This window comes from Oryza brachyantha, chromosome 5, assembly GCF_000231095.2.
Source record: "Oryza brachyantha chromosome 5, ObraRS2, whole genome shotgun sequence".
NCBI classification, from domain to species: domain Eukaryota; kingdom Viridiplantae; phylum Streptophyta; class Magnoliopsida; order Poales; family Poaceae; genus Oryza; species Oryza brachyantha.
Window position 1 is genome coordinate 12,939,340 of NC_023167.2, and position 20,787 is coordinate 12,960,126.

The 20,787-nt window shown below is 44.0% G+C and overlaps 1 protein-coding gene and 1 pseudogene across 3 annotated transcripts; one reads left to right on the forward strand and one right to left on the reverse strand.

The window, feature by feature from the left end:
• The first annotated feature begins 194 nt into the window (after positions 1-194).
• LOC102704246 lies at positions 195-12,324 on the forward strand (annotated as a pseudogene). Its single transcript, XR_005811894.1, has 6 exons — positions 195-219; positions 6,183-6,205; positions 8,156-8,216; positions 9,866-9,970; positions 10,067-10,856; positions 11,362-12,324. The product of XR_005811894.1 is annotated as a protein NRT1/ PTR FAMILY 3.1-like (transcript).
• Positions 12,325-13,235: 911 nt separating this feature from the next.
• LOC102704521 (protein NRT1/ PTR FAMILY 3.1-like) lies at positions 13,236-17,099 on the reverse strand. Of its 2 annotated transcripts, none has more exons than XM_006654337.3 (3): positions 16,888-17,099; positions 14,399-15,191; positions 13,236-14,325 (listed from the first exon to the last, which is right to left on the reverse strand). In XM_006654337.3, the coding sequence occupies exons 1-3, from the start codon at positions 16,985-16,987 to the stop codon at positions 13,422-13,424; spliced, it is 1,797 nt and encodes a 598-aa protein (XP_006654400.1). In that variant the 5' UTR covers positions 16,988-17,099; the 3' UTR covers positions 13,236-13,421. The 2 variants fall into 2 exon arrangements, with proteins under 2 accessions (XP_006654400.1, XP_040380559.1); XM_040524625.1 differs by having other exon boundaries at positions 14,399-15,120; positions 16,888-16,969.
• Positions 17,100-20,787: the final 3,688 nt, after the last annotated feature.

Sequence of the window (20,787 nt, forward strand, 5' to 3'; positions counted from 1 at the left end):
AACTTGACACATACTTTATTTTAAAAACTTATTTTTAAAATTAATTTATATTATTAAAATTAACTTGACTTGGTACAACATACATGTATTCTGCTAGTAATTTGTGTTATATGGATGTGATATTACAGTTGTGAATGCATCTACTAGCCACTACTGATCATGGGACTAGCACGGGATATGCATTGGGAGGAAAGATGGAATCTAAGTCCCTAGGTTTATGTCCCCATAATTGACAAATAAGACGCACTTAGAAAAATTCATTTTTACTGTTTAAATGGGTTATGTTTGTCAATGAGCAATGATAAGTCGATAACACATCAACATCTGTATGGCATGTCACATTAGCGCTAAATAGGATCCTAGAGAGATGTTGTGATATGAGACTGAAATGACACATTTTAACAAATACGTGGATGTGTATTTTGAGATTTTGAAGACCCACATAACACACAACTAGTACAAATTTGATCTCATCTTCTACCTTAAAGCTAGTGGCATATCTTCTGCAAGTATTATATTAACCGATAGGAACATGTCTTTGGAGAGTCGTTAATGTATCTCTTAGGTTAAATATACCAATCAATTTTGCTCATATGGATGGAGGTTGGTGAATGGAGTTCAATCAAAGATTGCAAAGACAATTCTAATAGGGGCATCTGCTTTATGTTGGGTTCCATGGTTGAGTAGCTAGAAATGATATGGTTTTTGATAAATCTCCATCTAAAACATATATACTGGTATTATTCAGGGCAACATATTGGTTCTGGTTTTAGACGCAACTACAAAAGTTCGATGAGATCAAGGACTTGATCTATGATGTATGCTGGAGTTTTGAATCTACTGTCGTGCAAATCTTTATGAATTTCGGTTGGAGATTTAGCAACAGGATTTGTTTTTGATTTGTTATTCTCTAGTTGGTCTATGGTTAGAATCCAATGTCTTATTGTCATCACTTGTGTCTTGAATCTTGGTCATTTTTTGCTTCGCTTATGTGTGAACCTTGGGTTATAATAAGCGGTGGTAGCTTCTTTTGAAATTAAAACCAGATTATCCATTATTTATAAAAACCGATAGGAACATGTCTGTCGTCTGCACACGATAACCAGGCAATCATTCACCACCAGCACTAGCTAAGATGGTCCATGACTCCATGTTTGTATCGATGAAGGTGCAGCGCCCATGTCCAAAACTCCAAATTACCGATCAAAAGCACGCAGTGTGGTAGCAGCTAGCAGCTAGCAGCGAGCAGTAGTGCGGCACAGCAGGCCCGATCCCGATAGCGACAAGGCGATACGGCCGGTTGCTGGCTGCAGCGACAACTCTCAATCATTGGGGGCTCACTTTACAAGCGTCGAGGGCACTAGCGATCATGGTTGGTATCACGGCGCCCGGACCTTCCCGGCCGCTTGCTCCGCTCCGGCTCACTTTACAAGTGATGTGGCAGATTCCGCCGTGCACTCGTCGCGCGCGGGCTGGCCGGGTTGCATTTTCGGCCGGCTAGCTCCGGCCGCAAACGAGAGGATAGCGTGGCGGCGCCGCGGTGGACGCACGCACGCACGCGCGGGATTAACCGATGCCTCCGCGCCGCGCGCGTGTTCCCGGCCCCGCGACCCGCCGCCTATGTAGCTATTAGTACGTGCGTGCGTACGCGGCGGCTCCAAGGAAACTAAACGCGCGTCGCTGTCGGGTGGGGCGCGAGCGCTCGGGCCAGGACAAAATTGGTGGCGTCCTGCGTGACCTCACCTCGCCGCGCGCGGTGACCGGTGGTGTATTTGCCGACGAGGCGGGCTGATAGCGTCGCGGGACCGTGTGCGTGTTCACGCGCGCGTCGCGACCCCGCGTATACGTGGTGGCGCGGCGCCGGCGTACGTCGTCGTGGGTTGGGGGAGGAGCTAGGAGAAGGGAAGGACCGACCGAAGCGGCCTTCACGAACGTGTGCCTTACAGTCGTGATGGCCTGTGCGGCTGTGCTGCTTGTCTCGGTCGGTTGGAGTGGCTGAAATAGGATTCTCAAACGTGGGTGTTCCCGTTCCGTACGTGGAGAACTGGAGAAGGCCCATGTGTGTGGTGCGCGTTTGGTTAACACTGCATGGCAGGTTAGCCATTTGTTTAAGGGGAACGTATCAGGTGAAAACTAGAGAGCCTGTGCAACCTTGGAAACTCTGTATCACATCCATAGGATAAGCATCCGATGGCTAGGGACAAAGGTGGGCTAATTTTGCAAAAAACAGCCTGCCAGCCCCTTTGTCTGTTTTGCAAAACACCCCCTGTGCCATCCGCCTCCCATCACTTTTGCGCCCAAGTACCCCGTGCCTGTATCATCTCACCACGACTCGCAATCCAGTCGTCGCCCCCCATCCGCCGCGCCGCCTCAGATCCAGCCACCGTCTCCAATCTAGCCGTGCCGCCTCATGAGCCTCACATTGGGCTTCGCCAGCCACGCGGTGGTGTTCGGAGGTGGTCTTGCTGGCGGTTGACAGGGAGATGTCCTCGGCGGTGGTGGAGCCACGGGCAGCAGCATGGAGCATCATCAGCAGCAGTGCTTCACCGGCAGCTGCGCATCGCCGGCAAAAAATGAGAAGGGGCTTCACTCCCAGCGATTACTAGGACTCATGAGCAGTGAGAGGCAACGTGATAGGTTCCTACAGGTCAGGCTCGATGTGCAGCAGGATGCTATTTTGTCACACATGTGCAGCAGGCACCCAAGGAAAGTCCTGAACAAAAGGCATCCTCGTCTGGGACTGTAATGCATGAACAAAAGGCTCTGCAATGGCAATTATGCCTCCTATGTAATGAACTTGTGTGTGGAGCAGTGTCTGAAATTCATTGAAAAATTGTACCTCAGTTGCTTATATCAGAAAGCTCATATCATTGAAAATTCATACTGATTTTTTACTGATTCAGCAATGGTGCCTCATATGTAATGAACTTGTGTGTGAGATTGAAACAGTGAAACATACCAGAATGGTCATATCATTGCAAATTCATGCTGAATTTTTACAAGGTGTTTACAATCACTAAAACACTGAAACATTCATGTTGATTTTTTCAAGCACTGAAACATTGAAAAATCCATGCTATATAACTCACTGACACCATGAAAATTAGCACTGGTATAAAAAAATGTTTACAATCAGCCAACAACATTGTTTGGGCAATTCCGTGCATCATGATCCACTACTTGCTTGCATTTTCCACACTTGCGTTTTTTTGGTGTCGTCTTCTCCTTGCTCTTCTTAATTCTTTTGCATCGCCCTTTGGACTTGATATCATTTGGTCGATGTATCTTGACTTCATCTGGAATTTTGCTGCCAAGGAATGATTCAAACTCATCCTGTTTATTAACTGTAGCAGCAGGAATAATCTTTTGGAGAGGTTCTTCAAGGTTGGATAAACTAGAATATAAAAACTCTATCCCTTGTTCAGAGTTCTTGGCCATTTGGATAAGATCTTCAAACTTGTTGCGTGAATCTGAAATTTTTTTCCGCGTTTCCACCTCCATAGGATCTTTAGCCTTTTCATCCAGAAGGTTACCTTCGTCGTCAAAAAATAGTTCTCTGTGAAATTAAAGATCCGATCAACACTATTGCACATAGAAAACAAAATAGTCATACAAACTCACCTTTTACATATTTTCTCCCATCTCTTCATAATATAAATCAATGGTATCTCATTTTGCTTCTCGCCTCTAAGCACTTGAATGACATGACGGCACGGGATGCCATAGGACTCATATAATTTACACGAACATGTACCAAACATGTTTGACTTGTTCATCTGAACCACTCGTTCTTTTCCAGATAAGCTGCTGATGGTGACAGTTTTCATATCTTCAGACTCTGAAATTCCTTGAATAATGCAATGGTCTCTTGCAACTATGAGTTGTTCCTGAAACTTACTAAAAACTTCATGTGTATATATATCACTACATTGCTTCTCCATGGCCCATGGTGTCATCAATTTTGGATTGGTGTGAAGACTTGTATTGTCGGCTTTCAACTCCTCTTGGCGTTGGCACTCCAAAGCTATGTCAAACCTTAGCCAAAACTCAACAAATGTCAATTTTCGATGAATGAAACGGTTAAAAAAAGAATTTGCACTTTCCGATCGTGATGTAGTCCTAAGGATTCCCGCTAGAGGTATGTCCATAAAGTATGCCAGAATCCATGATTGCCGAATATCAAACTTTGTGGAAAACCATTCATTTCCAATGAGCCCATATTTTGCCATGATAGAATTCCATTGAGACTCAAAATCATCTGAATCCTCGGAGCCCCAAACACACTTGTGTAATCTATCCCAAAACTCACCATCCTGTCTTATGGAGGGCCCAACCTTCTCAGGTACCTTTTCCATGATATGCCACATGCAAAGTCTATGAATTGTATTTGGTAGAATCTGAGCAATAGCAGCCTTCATGCTTGCATCTTCATCTGTTATGATTAAACGAGGTGCTACTCCCCCCGTAGCCTTAAGAAAGGTTTGAAACAACCATACAAATGACTCAATCTTTTCATCAGCCAAGAATGTTGCCCCAAGGAAAACACTTTGCAAGTGATGATTGACTCCAGTAAATGGCACAAACTTCATATTATATTGGTTAGTGGTATATGTTGAATCTACCGAAATCACATCACCAAAAACACTACAGTTTTTCCTGCATATGGCATCTGCCCAAAAGACACGAACAAGTCGTCCTTGTTTATCCACCATAAACTCATAAAAGAAGGCAGGATTTACTTCCTTCTTTTGCTCAAGTTGTCCTACAAACATTTGTGCATCAGCATCCTTTATTTTGCTCCTCAGGTCACGGTAATAGTTCTGCAAATCCCTCAGTGTGCACCCAACATTATGAAATCCACCGTCACTGACTTGGAGAAGTCGAAATGCCTGGAACGTGCCAATGCTAGCCTTATGACAACTGAACAAAGTACTCTTTGCCCTCTCACTAACAGCACGGTTGGATCTTAGCAAGTGCCTCTTATCTGGCGACACAAAACCATGGCTGTGCTCCTCAACAATTGAAGATATTCGATACTTCTTGTCACTGCCAAGCTTGACAACAATATGTGCTTCACAGCCACATCTGGTTTCCATCACATTTGGTGTCTTTCTTTTTGTTTTCCAGATTCATCAGTAACATCTTTCATGCTCTCCTTTCTGTACCCTTCCCTTGAACAGTAATACCGCTTGAATAATATTTCCTCATTTTGCTTCTTGTGCTGACCAACACGAACAGAGAAACCAGCTTTATGTGCATACGATTTGTAAAATTTCTCCACATCTGTAAGTGTATCAAATATCATTCCAACCATAGGCTTCAAATGTTCTTTGCAACTTTCTGCTATACTCGGAGAAGATGTTGGCTGTGGTGTACTTGGTTGTTCAAGGTGGGCTACAACTCCGGCGTCGATGGCATCAACGGTGATGACGGCATGATCCATGGCGGCGGCCTCACCGTAGGCAGAATCAACGGCGACTACAGATTTACCGTCCACGGCAATGATCAGATTAATTTCTATCGAAGTCAAGATGCAAGTCTTACAAGAGAAAATTACGACGACATGAAAGTCTTACCGGAGTTGATCAAATCATCCATGTCACCCTTGTGGGGCAGTACGTCCTTTCCTTGTGTAGGAGTCCATGGCGTCGCGGAAGAGGACTCCATGCCGGCTCGCTGGCGTGCGGACTTGAGGGCTAGGTCGGCGGCGCCTCGTGTACGACGACAACATCCACTCACGGACGGCGGCGGCAACGACTCGCGAACGGGACGAGAGAAACAAAGAGGCGTGACTTTGGGACTGCACGGGAGAAACAAACCGGCAGCGTGCATGCTAGGGATTAGGGGGAGGGGTGATTTGCAAAAAAGCAAGATTAGTATGGCTAATAGCAGGCTGTTTTTTGCAAAATTAGCCCACCTCTATCCCTAGCCATCGGATGCTCATCCTATGGATTTGATACAGAGTTTCCATGGTTGCACAGGCTCCCTAGTTTCCACCTGATACGTTCCCTTGTTTAAGACGGTATTATGATCTATACTAATAAATTTAGACATATATATAATAAATATGGATAGAACTAAAACATCTTTATTATCGTCTTTTGGCATTTTCTTTTAAAAACTCAAATGATATATTTGCAACAAAATAAATTATATGAATAAAAATTTATATATGTTTTTAGCAATCTAAAAGAAAATACTAAAAAATAAAGAGTGAAGTGCACCAGCGGTCCCTAAATTTGTGTGCATGTGTCATCTATGTCCCTGAACTCTCAAAATGCATTTTTACGCCCCCAAACTTATCCGGGGGTGTCATATAGGTTCAAACGGGCTTCAACCCGCTCCATCCGCTGATGTGGCATGCCACGGTGGCGCCTACGAGAAAGGAGAGAAAAGTATAAGGAGAAGAGAGAGATACTGACATGTGGGACTCATATGACACCACCAACATGTAGGCGTCACCGTGGCATGCCACGTCAGCGAATGGAGTGGGTCGGAGCCCATTTGGACCTATATGACACCGCGGACAAGTTCGGGGACCCAAAAATGTATTTTGAGAGTTCAGGGACCTAGATGACACATGCACACAAGTTTAGAGACCGCTGGTGCAATTCACTTAAAAAATAAACTATAAGGTACAATAATCCCAAAATATATGTTAAATTTAAGATGAAAAAATTAAAATTTGGCTTATAAGCCCAAACAGAAACAAAACGGCGATACAATTTATCATACGAAGCAGATGGTGTACTTTTTGAGTTGTATATAGTGTCAATATTACCGCTGTATGTAACTTTATAAGATGGCACCCTAATCACCCCATATTGGTCTAGATATGAGATATCCCCGTTCCTAATTAACCTAGCGGCCTTATTCTCCAATTCTTTCACCAAGGAAGTGTGTTTGGATGCTGGGCTCGTTTAGTTCACAAGACAAGTCCAATGAACAGAAAAGACATAGAGAGAGCATCACGTAGAAAACAAAGGATTAAAAGATAAAAAAATATATATGAATGATCGGTTGGATACTTGGATGGTTGGCACGAAAAATGAGTAGTGCTTAGTATCCCGCACATCCCCGATTAGTGTCGATTCTTAAAAAGCTAACACTAATAAAGACTATTAATATTAGTTCATCAACAAACCAGTTAGACATCAAGAAGGAGGGGAGAGGGCATGATGGTGGCCTGGCAAGAGGAGCAGTGGTGAGTCATTCATAAGGAAGTCCATTAATATTAGTTCATCAACAAACCAGTTAGACTGTCGTTGTGTGGACTTCGGTAAACGATGGAATGAATGGTGACGCCAACTGCAATAATCTCTTTTTGATTTGTGGTTCGATCTGTTGCCTGAAATTTCTGTTGATGGTCCGTAGGATTTTGAAATTATTGATACATTGAATTTCTTGATCTGTTCTCGGCACATGGACGAGGTTCTGGTGTTTTTTTTTTTGCCTTCTCTTATGATTGAATCTGTGGTTGACGTTTTAAGAGATCGATTCTCGGATGAATTCGACTTTGTGATGGATCGACTCGAACCTCCTCCCTTTTTTTTCAAATTGATGAAACTTATCAAACCCGGTTCACAATCACCATTAATGCTCAGGGGTGATTATTTTAATTTTTTCCTATAAAAAGTCAAACGACATATTCATAAACAAAAATAATTTATGAATAAAATTCTTATATACGTTTTTAGCGATCTAAAAACCAAGCCTGAAAATAAAAGTTATCTTATAATTAACTTTAACTTTAAAATTTAAAATTTGTCTTATAAAAATAAACGGAGAAACATGAGGGTGCTAGTATCACTCGAGGACTCGGTACGAACAAATCTTCCCAACTGACACTAAGGGTTTTTTTTTCAACGCTAGTGAATACATGCAGTACGTAGAGCACCTGTGAATTGTGATTCGTCACGGCACGCACGCTCGACGTGTGACCTCGTCTCCTGACCGATCGACACTGATCCCCATAGGTTCGACGCGCGCGATGGCACACGACACCGAGCCCTGCGCCTTGGGCTTATGGCAACGTACCGTTACATGGGCTCCAGCCAAGCTGGCTAGAACTGGGCTTGATCAATCTGTTGTCTACCCGAGCGTACCGGTGTACCCTTTGCTGATTAGGAATGTCAATTATATCATGGGTCTAAAGGCCCTGACGTTAGAGATTTGTACCCATGAGTTCGGAGGTATAGAGCTCCATGAAGCTATGGGTTAGGTATGAGTTTTAGATTTAACACGTCCGTATCTATTGGGGCTAAAAATCTAGTAGCACCTTAAAATATTCGGCAGTGAGCATGCTTATTGTCCGATATTACAAGTCAGGAGTGTGAGACCGTTGTTGGCTTGCATTGATATGATTGGATGAGCTTAGCATTACTTGCTTTCTATGGTATCTTTTTTATTTTCTTGTTGCTATATTAATCAATTAACTTTTGTTTATTTGCTTGTTACCTACAATTAAATATTCAAAAACCATAAAATACTCATGAAGATGTCTCAATTAATATATCTTTTGTTTGACATGGTTTCACCCGGTGGGTATCTGTTGGGTTTCCGATACTAGCGGGTATGGGCACGGGTTTAGTTTTACACCCATGAAGATTTACGGGTATGGGTTTAGCTGATAGTCATGAGTTTTATGATGGGTGAGTTTTTACAAATCCCTTTCCAAACCCGACCCATTACCATCTATATTCATGATCTCCTAATCACAATCAGCGACTAACGGTTCCAAAGTCACTTGCACTTAGCACATGTTTGGTTGCTGCTTAGAGGTTGATTGTTTGGTTTTTTTGAAAAAATAAAACAACATAATTACAAATAAAAATATTTTGTGAACAAAACTTTTATATATGTGTTCTTAAAGATCTAAAAGACAATACTGAAAAATAAATACGATAAAAAATTATAAATTTATTTCAGATTTAAGATTAAAAATTAAAATTTTGCATAAGAACGAGGGAAAACACATGGGTGCTATTGTGCTGATGTTACCACTTGACACAACTCAGCTCGTCCGTGTTAAATGTTAAACAATTGCACAACATGTTGGTGGACTCCCTAGCGTGTACTGCAGTTCGGTAGAAGACGAATTGACTTGCTGCTGCCGATTGCCGGTCTTCCATTGAAGAAGTATAAACAAAGATATGTCAGATCTATAGTTCTGAACTACTAGTCGGTCTTGTATGATTTCCTTCTCCACCGGGTTCGTCGTCTCGCACTCACGCGGGCAACTTTGGTTTCTTCTCATTGTGCAGCTGCAGGATTCGCTGTTCCCGAATTACTACCAGCCAGTCAGTCACGCCTGGTAGTTCACTGACCCCCCGAAGCTTGCACCGTTGCAGTCTAAAATATGTTGCCACTTGGACGCAGTTTTTTTAGCACACGATCCACCCGTTCTTACATGTCATTTAAATAATTATTAAAAATATGAAAAAATTTGATAAGATAGATTAATATGAGTTATATCATTCCACGAATATGCAAATTTAAATTCGACTTCAACACGTGGTAACAAAAATAATTGTGAATGTGAGTATAGTAGTTTCAGTTTTTTTTTATTTTTTACTACAACTTATAAAAGTTAAATTTAAACTTGCATGTTTGTGGAGTGATATAACTCATATTAATCTATATTTTCTAATTTTTTTCATATTATTTTATGATTATTTAGATAACATGCAAACACACGGGTGGCCACCCGTGTGTTAAAAACAGTTTCCCAGTTGCCACTTGCCATGTGCCCAAAGACAGCATGGGTCACTCCAGTATCTAGTGCTTCCAAGATTTAGCTATCCGCGGCTCTTGAATTGTGATCATCTACTAGTACGCCATTGCTCGTGAACCGCGGTAAGGTAAGGAGGATTCGCATCGTCTGCAATGGCGGCTGCGAGGGTGGCCGAAGAAGATGGGTCGCCGAAGAAGACGAAGCAGGGTGGCTTCAAGACGTTGCCATTCATACTAGGTGATCCTCGTCATTTCCACTTGCATCTTGATTCTTGATGGAATTCTACATCTTAAGCATATGATGCAATGTTCTGAGAGCACTCTGTCAGTGCAGCGAACGAAGTGTGCGACAGGTTCGCCACGGCCGGCTTCAACGCGAACATGATCACGTACCTGACGCAGCAGCTGCACCTGCCGCTGGTGGAGGCCTCGAACCTCCTCACCAACTTCAACGGCACGGCGGCGTTCACCCCGGTGTTGGGGGCGGTCGTCGCCGACTCCTTCGCGGGACGCTTCTGGACCATCGCCGGCGGCGGCGTGCTGTACCAGATCGGCATGCTCGGCCTCGTCGTGTCCGCGCTCGTCCCTGCCCTCCGCCCCGCTCCGTGCGGCGCCGGCGCGGCTGCCGCCCCGTGCCAGCGCGCGGACGGCGGGCAGCTCGCCATGCTCTACCTGTCGCTGCTCTGCACCGCGCTCGGCTCCGGCGGCATCCGGCCGTGCGTGGTGGCGTTCGGCGCCGACCAGTTCGGCCTGGGAGGGAGGCGCCCCGGCGGCGAGCAGAAGTGGAGCTACTTCAACCTCTACTTCTTCAGCATGGGGCTCGCCGTGCTGCTCGCGCTGACGGTGGTGGTGTACATCCAGGAGACCGTGGGTTGGGGCTGGGGGTTTGGGATCCCGGCCATCGCCATGTTCATCTCCGTGCTGTCCTTCGTCGTCGGGTACCCACTCTACGTGAAGGTGAAGCCCGAAGGGAGCCCCTTCAAGAGGCTGCTGCAGGTCGTCGTCGCCGCGTTGAAGAAGTTCAAGGAGCCCGTGCCGGAGGACGCCGGCATGCTCTACCACAACAAGGAACTGGACGCCGCCAACGCCACCGACGGGAGGCTCCTCCACTCCGACCAGCTCAGGCAAGTAGTTCCAAACTTCAATGCTCCGTATGCGTCGATCTCCGTGTTCTTTTTTATGTACGTAGCTCGTTCGTTAGTTTGGGGGTGAGTATTCTAAACCCAGAGAGGATCTATTGCATACCATTTAAATAGTTATTAAAAAAATTAAAAAAATTTAAAGATAGATTGATATAAGATATATCACTGTAAAAACACACAAATTTAAATATGACTTATACAATCCACAACAAAAATAATAAATTAAACTCTGAATAGTATACATATACTCACAGTTATATTTGTTATTTTTTATGTATTATAGAAGTCATATTTGAACTTGCATATTTGTGTAGTAATATATCTTATATTAATCTATCTTTATAATTTTTTAATATCTATTTCGATAGCATGCAATAAACGAGGGGATGTTCTCTCAAGGGATTAAAATCTACGCTCGTTAGTTTGAGTTTTTGACGTGTCAGAACATTAATAACGTATTTCTCGCGCGTACTTGCCCCACGTGAAGATTCTTGGATCGAGCGGCGATCGTGACGCCGGGGGACATCTCCGGCTCCGGCGAGCCGAACCTGTGGCGGCTGTCGACGGTGCACCGCGTGGAGGAACTCAAGTCCATCGTCCGCATGCTGCCGCTGTGGGCGGCCAGCATCACGGCCGTCGCCGCCGGGTCGCACAACTTCACATTCGCCATCCAGCAGGCGCGCACCATGGACCGCCACCTCACGCCACGCTTCCAGATCCCGCCGGCGACCATGATCATCTTCACCACGCTGACCATGCTCGTCAGCCTCGCGCTCTACGACCGCGTTTTCGTCCCCGTCGCGCGCCGCTACACAGGCCGGAAGTCTGGCATCACCTACTTCCAGCGCATGGGCGCCGGCTTCGCGGTCGCCACCCTGGGCGTCCTTGCGGGCGCGCTCGTCGAGGCCAAGCGGCGCGCTGCGGCGGCCGAGCACGGTCTGCTGGACATCCCGAGCGCCGTCGTGCCGGTCAGCGTGTTTTGGCTGGTGCCGCAGTACGCGCTCCACGGCGTGGGCGACGCGCTCGCGACGGTGGGACACATGGAGTTCCTCTACGACCAGTCGCCGGAGAGCATGCGCAGCTCGGCGGCGGCGCTGTTCTGGGTCGCCGGCTCCCTCGGGAACTACCTGGGCACGTTGCTGGTCACGTTGGTGCAGAGCGCCAGCAGAGGGGAGTGGCTCCAGGACAACATCAACAGGGGGAGGCTGGACTACTACTACTGGCTCGTCACCTTCCTCTTGGTGCTCAACCTTGCCTACTACGTTGTTTGCTTCCATTTTTACACCTTGAAAACGTTCGAGGTGGACGCTGGAGACGAGGCGCAACGGCAGCGAGATGCTGCCGAGAGTGTAGAAGCGGAGAGTGAGCTCTCTGCTCGCCATGTTGATGTTGGGGTGTCCGGAAATGGTGGTGTAAAGCTCTAAGCTAGTGTAAATTTGTAATGAATTGGAGATGGATTTTTATTTCTCAGTTGAATATTTCTTGTATGTCATTTAAATAATTATAAAAAATTAAAAAAATCAACAAAATAGATTAACATGAGATATATATTGCTTAACAAACATACAAGTTCAAATCCAACTTCTAAAGGATGTAACAAACAAACAAAATTAAAAATAGTATGCACACATATATAGTTAACTTTTTTTATTTTTATTATAACTTTTGGAAGTAAAACTTGAACTTACAAACAAATGTTTGTGGATTAATATATCGGAGATGGATTTTCGTCGCTCGGTTAGATATCCACTGCTTTCTTGCATGTCACATAAATATTTATTATTTTTTTAAAAAAATAATAATATAAATTAATATGAGATACATCATTCTACAAACATACAAGATTAAAATCAACTTCTACGAGTTGTAATAAAGAAAACAGATTAAAATGAAACTATATGCGCATATTCAAAGTTAAATTTGTTATTTTTATTACATCTTGTAGAAGTCAACAATGGCCATGTATGCTTGTGAAGTGATATATCACGTATAATCTTTCTTGTCAATTTATTTTTAAATTATTCTAATGATAATTTAGATAACATGTAATAAAGTGTGGATATATAATCGAGTGATGAAAATTCTTTTTTGTGATATATCTTATATTAATTTATTGTTGCAATTTCTTGATAACTATTTAGGTGACATATAAGACAAAAATGGATATCCGACCGATGAAAAACATATTTCCCCTAATTAATTAAGGAGAGACTAGTTGGCATCAAACCGTAAGTGTTGTAATTTGGTGAGGACAGGCTCTGTTTACCAAGTTTATATCCCATCAAATTTGGTTTTTGGGACAAATAGGTTGGCACCACTTCCTTACTCTTTTTCATTTTTTGTGTAGACATGCACTGATCAAACATATGGGAAATCCTTTGAAGACATGAGCATATACACCTGTTGAATATGACACATAAATATGTTCTATTTGCCAGAGAGTTCTTAAAATCTCGGCAATTTTAATGGTGCAATTCAAGCATAAACGATCTAAAAGTGAACATTATTTTCGATCCAAAGCCGTCCAGGAAATTGAAATGCACCGTTCTACCTCAATCTTCCTCCCTTCTTGGTGTCGTCCTCGTTACAATTTCCACGGTAGAGCTCAATCTCCTCAGGTTTCACCGTCTCCAATGGCTTGAAGGTGTAGTACTTGACGCAGACGAAGTAGTAGATGAGGTTGATACCCTGCAGCCCGACGACGAGCCAGTAGTAGTTGTCCAGCTTCGCTCTGTTGAGGTTGTCCTGGAGCCACTGCCCGCTCCGCTGCGTCTTGGCGTGCACGATGGTGACCAAAAGCGTGCCGAGGTAGCTCCCGATCGACATGGTCAGCCAGTAGAGCGCCGCCGCGGTGCTCCGCATGCTCTCCGGCGCTTGGTCGTAGAGGAACTCCATGCGGCCGACGTCCATGAAGGCGTCGGCGACGCCGTGGATGGCGTACTGCGGCACCAGCCAGAAGACGCTGATCGGCAGCGAGCTGCCCTTGGGTGCGTCGAGCATGCCGCTCGCAGCGGCCACGGACTTGCGGCGCCGCTCGACGACCGCGGCCACCCCGTTGGCCACCATGGCGATGGTCATGCCGACGCCGGCGCGCTGGAGGTGGGTGATGCCGTTGGGGTGGCCCGTGAAGCGGCGGAGCACGCGGACGAGGACGCGGTCGTAGAAGGCGAGGGTGAGCAGCATGGCGAGGTTGGTGAAGATGAGCATGGAGGCCGGCGGGATCTTGAAATGCGGCGTGATGTCGCGGTCCATGGTGCGCGCCTGCTGGATGGCGAAGCTGCTGTTGTGCGATGACGAGGTCACCAGCAGGATGCCGGCCGCCCAGATGGGCAGCATGCGGAGGATCGACTTGAGCTCCTCGACGCGGTGCACGGTCGACAGCCGCCACAACTTCGGCTCGCCGGACGGCTGCACGTCGCCGTCCGTCACAATGGCCGCCTTGTCAAAGAACCTTTGCAAGAACAAACAGTTAGCTCATAATCGCATCGCCAGGTCGCCACTTGTTGCTAGGAAATAAAACTTACTTTAGCTGGTCGGTGTGGAGAAGACGACCGGTGGTGGAGATGCCGGCGTCGAGCACCTTGTCCTCGTAGAGGCGGCTCGGTTCAGGCATGACGGCTTTCCTCTTCTTGAAGGCGGCGGCGGCGACCTGCGCTAGCCGGACCAGAGGGCTGCCGCCGGGCGGCATCTTGACGTACAGCGAGTAGCCGGACACGAAGGCGATCACTGCGGCAAACATGGCGATGGTGGGCACGCCGAGCCCCCACCCCCACCCGATGTTCTCCTGGATGTACACGACGACAGTGACGGCGGTGAGCTTGGCGAGCTCGATGCCGAAGAAGTAGAGGTTAAAGAAGCTCCACTTGGGCCCCTTTCCCCGGCCCCCGCGGCGCCCGTGAGCGTCCAGCTCGAGCTGGTCGGCGCCGAACGCCATGATGCAGGGGCGCGTTCCCCCGGCGCCGATGGACGTGAAGAGAAGCGACACGTAGAGCACGGCGATCTGGGAGGACGACGCACGCTGGCAATCGGCGGCGTGCTTGGCGCACGGCGGCGGGCGGAGCGAGGGGAGCGCGGCCGAGAGGGTGAGGAAGACCATGCCGAGCTGGTAGACGACGGAGCCGAACGTGATGGTCCAGAAGCGGCCGGCGAAGGAGTCGGCGATGAGGCCGCCGACGAGCGGGGTGAGGTTGGCGGTGCCATGGAAGTTGGTGAGCGTGTTGGAGGCGTCGACGAGTGGCAGGTGCAGCTGCAGGGTGAGGTAGGTGATCAGGTTGGAGCTGAACCCCACCGTCGCGAGCCGGTCGCAGAAGTCGTTCGCTGTTTGTGTGGTGGTGGACGGCGGGAAATGTTACCACTTCAAAAATTGTTAAGAGCATCTATATCGAGGATGAGTTCTTTTATGCCAAAATGAACTGAACCAATTTGTTGACGCAAAATAAGTTGTGTCATTAGCGTATAATTAATAAAGTCGTTCTAAAACCAAAAACAAACTTATTTTTTGAGTTTAAAATAATTAATAATTAATTAATTATGTGAGAATGACTTAACTCATTTTACGTGAATAAATTGGTTCAACACATTTCATGCAAAAGAACTTGGTATAAAAGAAGTTAGCGGTGATACATACTTTTATTGTATTTTTAAATTTAATCATTAACTTATTAAAATTATTTTTATATATAGTCACATATAAAATTAAATTAATGTTAATATTCCCTATAAAAAAGGATGGCTGACATATTTCATACAAAATATAATTTTACTTATTTTAGATGGTGTTATAATATATTTTGTTTTATGCATAGCAAAGCACAAGCATTTAGCTAGTGTTTTTATGTCAACTATGTGAATCAAAACTTATGCAATTACTGCAATTTTCGTTCCACTATACCTTTGTGCTCTACTCGTACGCTAAAATGGGATTGTAATCTATTTTCTTCACTATTTTGTTAATGAAGTTTACAACCCAGCATAAAAAATTACAGGAAAATTTTATATTCCAGTCTACTGATAGAATTTCTATACTGGAAATGTAAGTCTGATATACTCAGAATCAGACACACAGGGACAGATCCAGATTATCAAATTAGAGGGGGCTAATTGTCTTCTTCCTCTTTTAGCCTCCCCTACTCTTTATATTTTCTCTATTTTTCTTCCCTTCATCACTCTTATTTTTCATGGGAATCCAGCGGGTAGGGGGGCTTGAGCCCTCCCAGCACCCACGCTGGATCCGCCCCTGATCAGACATATTATTAAAAGTACGGTGTCGAGCTCTCTCTGTATATTTTATCATTCTCGTGTACGTTTCTGGTGAGGGGTGCCATTAAAGTGCCATACTCATACTTTAGTTTTCGAGCTCTTTTTATATTGATCACAAATATCTGCAGATTCCTTCTCTTATATATATAGTGAAGTAGCAACTCAAAGGGGAAACTTTATTACTCCAGTTTAAATGTTTAACCTTCGTTGATATGTAAAAATGGGTGCTTCAATTTAGTGGTCATAAAAGTTTGCCGTATATCTAATTCTGCAGGTATCAAACGCCTAGAAAGGTTGCAAATGATCGGCACCAGCATCACTATTCACTACCACATGATAGCTACTGCTTGGCATTTTTAGGACTTCGCTACGCGTAAAGGTGATCCTTGATGCTGTTCGACAGGTCGAGTTCTTGGACATGATTCCAAAAAAAACGTCCTTTTCGGTCCTATATACACTCATGGGACCATGCAATTTGTCTTCGAATGTCGTTTTGCCTAATCTAGACGCTTTGGTTGACTCTATGAAATCAGAAGTGCTCCTCTATGCAGCTGCAGCCTGCTGGTATCCAGGCATCCAGCCAGCCCAAGATCCCAAAGAACACCAAAATCTAGTGGATCGACCTATGCCGAACCTGAAATCGCTAGTTCTGATGATCTAATCTTACATGAAACGGATGTGAGCCTGAATCAAGCTTGTGTAAGAAAAGCAAAAGAAAAGGGAGTGACAGTTCTGAAGCAAGAAATCAGATTACCTAGGATAAACGGCATGGTCCTGAAGCCTCCCTGCTTTGCCTTCTTCACCTCCACCACGTCCATGCCCTGCTTCTCCTCTCCTCTTCCATCCTCAGCCATTGCTCTTCTCCTTCCTCTCCTCTGCAGGCCAAGCTTCACTGCTGCAGCAGCCTCTCTCTCTCTCTCTCACTAGGAGCAGTGAGCTCTCAATACCGTGTGGGAGATGGAGATGCTTTTGTGTGCGCTCTTTTTATAAAGGGCTCGAGCTAGGCTGAGAATGGAATTTGGAGCTTTGGATATGGCCGAGTCCCGGAAAAGTCTCTTGGGACGAACAGGCTCCACCACTGGAAACAGTTTTTAGGGGTGGGTGTAGTCGTATGTTATGTAAATAGTCATAAAAAATATAAAAAAATTGACAAGATAGATTAATAGTTATATTACTCTACAAACTTATAAGTTTTAATTTAACTTGTAGTAAAAAATAAACAAAACTGAATCTAAATATGCACATATTTATAATTATTTTTGTTATTTTTGCTATAACTTGTAGAAGTTAAATTTAAACTTACATGTTGGTAGAACGATATAACTCATATTTTACTATCTTGTCAATTTTTTTTATATTTTTTAATGACTATTTAAATGATATGCAAGGTGTACATATGTCCATATGCTAAAAAATTGCTTCCACTCCACCGCTTGTTGATTGGGATATGACGCCATTGAGGCTATGCGTCCACTGCAGTCATGTCGAAAGGCATGAAATCTCCACTACTCCTATAAGTTAACGGTTTTTTTCCTGATCCGTCAATGATCTTATTACTTTGGAAATCCAGCTGGAAATGCGCAATCAGCATGGCTAATCATTTGCTCAAGATTAGTCTCAAGTCCAACTAGGCAACTACAACCAAGGCAAACAATATGTTCGTTCTTTTTCATGTTTGTTACCTTTGATATCGTCACATATCACCATTAGTCAATCATACTAATTGAGAAGTAAAATATGACCATGTCCTAGTACTACAATGCTCATGTGAACTCGAGTGAGTCAGATCCCTCACTCCTGTATAATTAGGATAGCATTTTTTAATGAAACTTTATTGTCTGATTCGTTAGCGTGATCAGCTTTTCCCCTTGATTGATCAGCGCGATTAAGGCCTTGTTCCCAAATTTTTTTTCCAAAAACATCACATTAAATTTTTGGACACCTAAATAAAGCATTAAACATAGATGAATAAAAAAACTAATTGCACAATTATGGAAGAAATCTTGAGACGAATCTTTTGAGCCTAATTAGCCCATGATTAGCCATAAGTGCTACAGTAACCAATATGTGCTAATGACGGATTAATTAGGCTCAAAAGATTTGTCTCGCGGTTTCTAGGCTACCCGTGAAATTCTTTTTTCATTCATATCCGAAAACCCCTTCCGACATCCCATCCAACATTTAACGTGACATTTTTCTCAAAAATTTTTACTATCTAACCACCACCCAAGAGTGACAGAAATCCACGAGCTAAGCTACCGGCGTCACCGTCGACGGCGACGGCTCGGCGTGCAGCGATCAGCTAGCGAGCTAGCGCAGTGGCAGCACCACCACTGCAGCAGATAGCAGATATTGCGATCTTTCCTGCTGGTCCGCTAGCCACTCTGGAAGAATTAAAAGAGAAGGACACTACTGCTACTTGCTTCCTCCGTCAGTTGCTGGAATAAGCGGGTGTTTAGATAGGGCTAAAATTTTTTAGTTTATGTTATATCGGATGTTCGGACATTTGCTATAAATATTAAACGTATACTACTTATAAATCTAATTATATAAATAAGAGCTAATATGCGTGACAAACTTTAAGCCTAATTAATCCATAATTAACGTGTGTTTACTTTAGCATCACATAGGCTAATCATGGATTAATTAGGCTCAATAGATTCGTCTCACGAATTAGTCTGAGATTACGGATGTGTTTTATTAATAGCCTATGTTTATATTTATAATAAATATCCAAACATCCGATATGACAGGACTAAAAATTTTTTAGCTCTATCTAAATACCACCTAACTTCTTACATGGTCCTCTGCATTATGTGTGGTGCTCTTCCTGCCACTTCCGGCGATTGGGAAGAATTGCTGGAGTCAACCTTTGCACTTTAAAGTTTGGCGCTAATCGTATGTGAGAGGCAGAGAGCCAGAGATATTTCTGTGGCAGTAGCAAGTACTACTGCTACCTGAAGCATATGCACATCTTGGTTTAAGACTTTTGAAGGGTTTAGTTTGCGTATCTCATCTGGTGGTTACTTGAACAGAAGTAGCTAATACTTCAGGCTCTCTTTAACATTACGATGGCAGCAAGTCAGAACAACGAAGGCCGCGTTTGGCGGGTGGTTTATTAACCGGCGCGAAAAATATAATTACAGATTAATATATAATTAATTAATTATTAATTTTAAAAATTAGAGAAATAGATTAATCTAAATTTTTAAAGCGACTTTTATATATAATTTTTTAAAAATTATAATATTTGGCAGTTTGAAAAACATGAAAAAAAAGAGAGAATATGGGTTAGTAACCCTCACTGTCGAACGCTGCCGAAGAAATATCTAGTTGTGATCAGTCAGGCGGTACACTGAGCAAGAAAACGCTCCAATACAGGGTTAGCACTGTTTGTAGGGTGACCGGTAGGCTACAATAGCTATAAATAAAATTTATACTGCATCAACTTTGACATCATGTGAGTAAAGAGATCATAGATCCTTATAACTTAATTTACAGAGTAGCAAAATTAGAGTCGGGGTAGTCAAATATGACGAAGTGTATGTCGATATAGTGGAAGTAGTGGATCTAATCTTCTACTCTACACGCAGACATCTCGCCCTTGCGCAAACTTATCCTTTTATTCCCACGCTGATCAACATCGCAACATAGTAGCGCTTCTATCATGCTAACTCCCTTGCACTGCTAGTGTTTTGCTCGTAGGGGAGGTGTGGCTAGGGTTTGCATGTTTCAGATATTATCTTTTATCTCAATCACTCGCCCCCATATATATATAGATAATTCTTGATTGGGCTCAAAGGCACATCCGGAATCATGCTTTGATCCCTATTGGAATTGTGCATATGTCGAATCTCCATCCAAATCTCTGTTCCAACCAGTTAATTGTGTAACCCGGTCGATTCATGCATACTTGGTTGCAACCTAAAAATACATTTTCGATTCATATATCAATGATGACCTCTAACAAGGAATGTTGATGGGCCAAATATACATAAAAATCACATCGACTGAACCTACAGTGTGTTAATGTTTGACTCCCTTTACCACACAATATCGACTAAGCATAAGATGAGGCATGTCTCATTCTTTCAATAGCTTAATCATTCACTCGATCGTATTGTAGAATACTTTTCTCGTGATTGACTCCTCAAACATTAGGCATAGTCATGTACTTCGGTAATCTATTAAACTGAGGGGCTTATGAGATATCTCTCATATAAATTAGAGGACATATCTCATCTTAATCATCCACATCTCACCGTATATTTCGTAGCAAACCCGAGATCACATTTATAACTACTCATTCACGGTGCATCGTTTGGCAGTCCTAAGTAGACCATTACACATGTGGAGAACCATGAAGATCTCAGGTCTAAGATGTCGGCATCATCGCTACTTGACACCAACTGATGACATATAGTAATCCTTGCAATTAGGCCTGTTCAAAACTTGAGCCGAGCTTGCAAAAAGTTCGGCCAAAAAACCAGACCCGAGTCTAAAAATTTCAAAAAAGTCAAAGCCTAGGCCCGGCTCAACACCATGTTTTTTTAGTTTTTTGGGGTTTTTCATAAGTTTCGTGCTTTTTTGGGCTTTGAGATTTAATATGTAGGCTCCGATCTAGCCTGGTGCATGGTCGGGCTAAGTTGAGCTT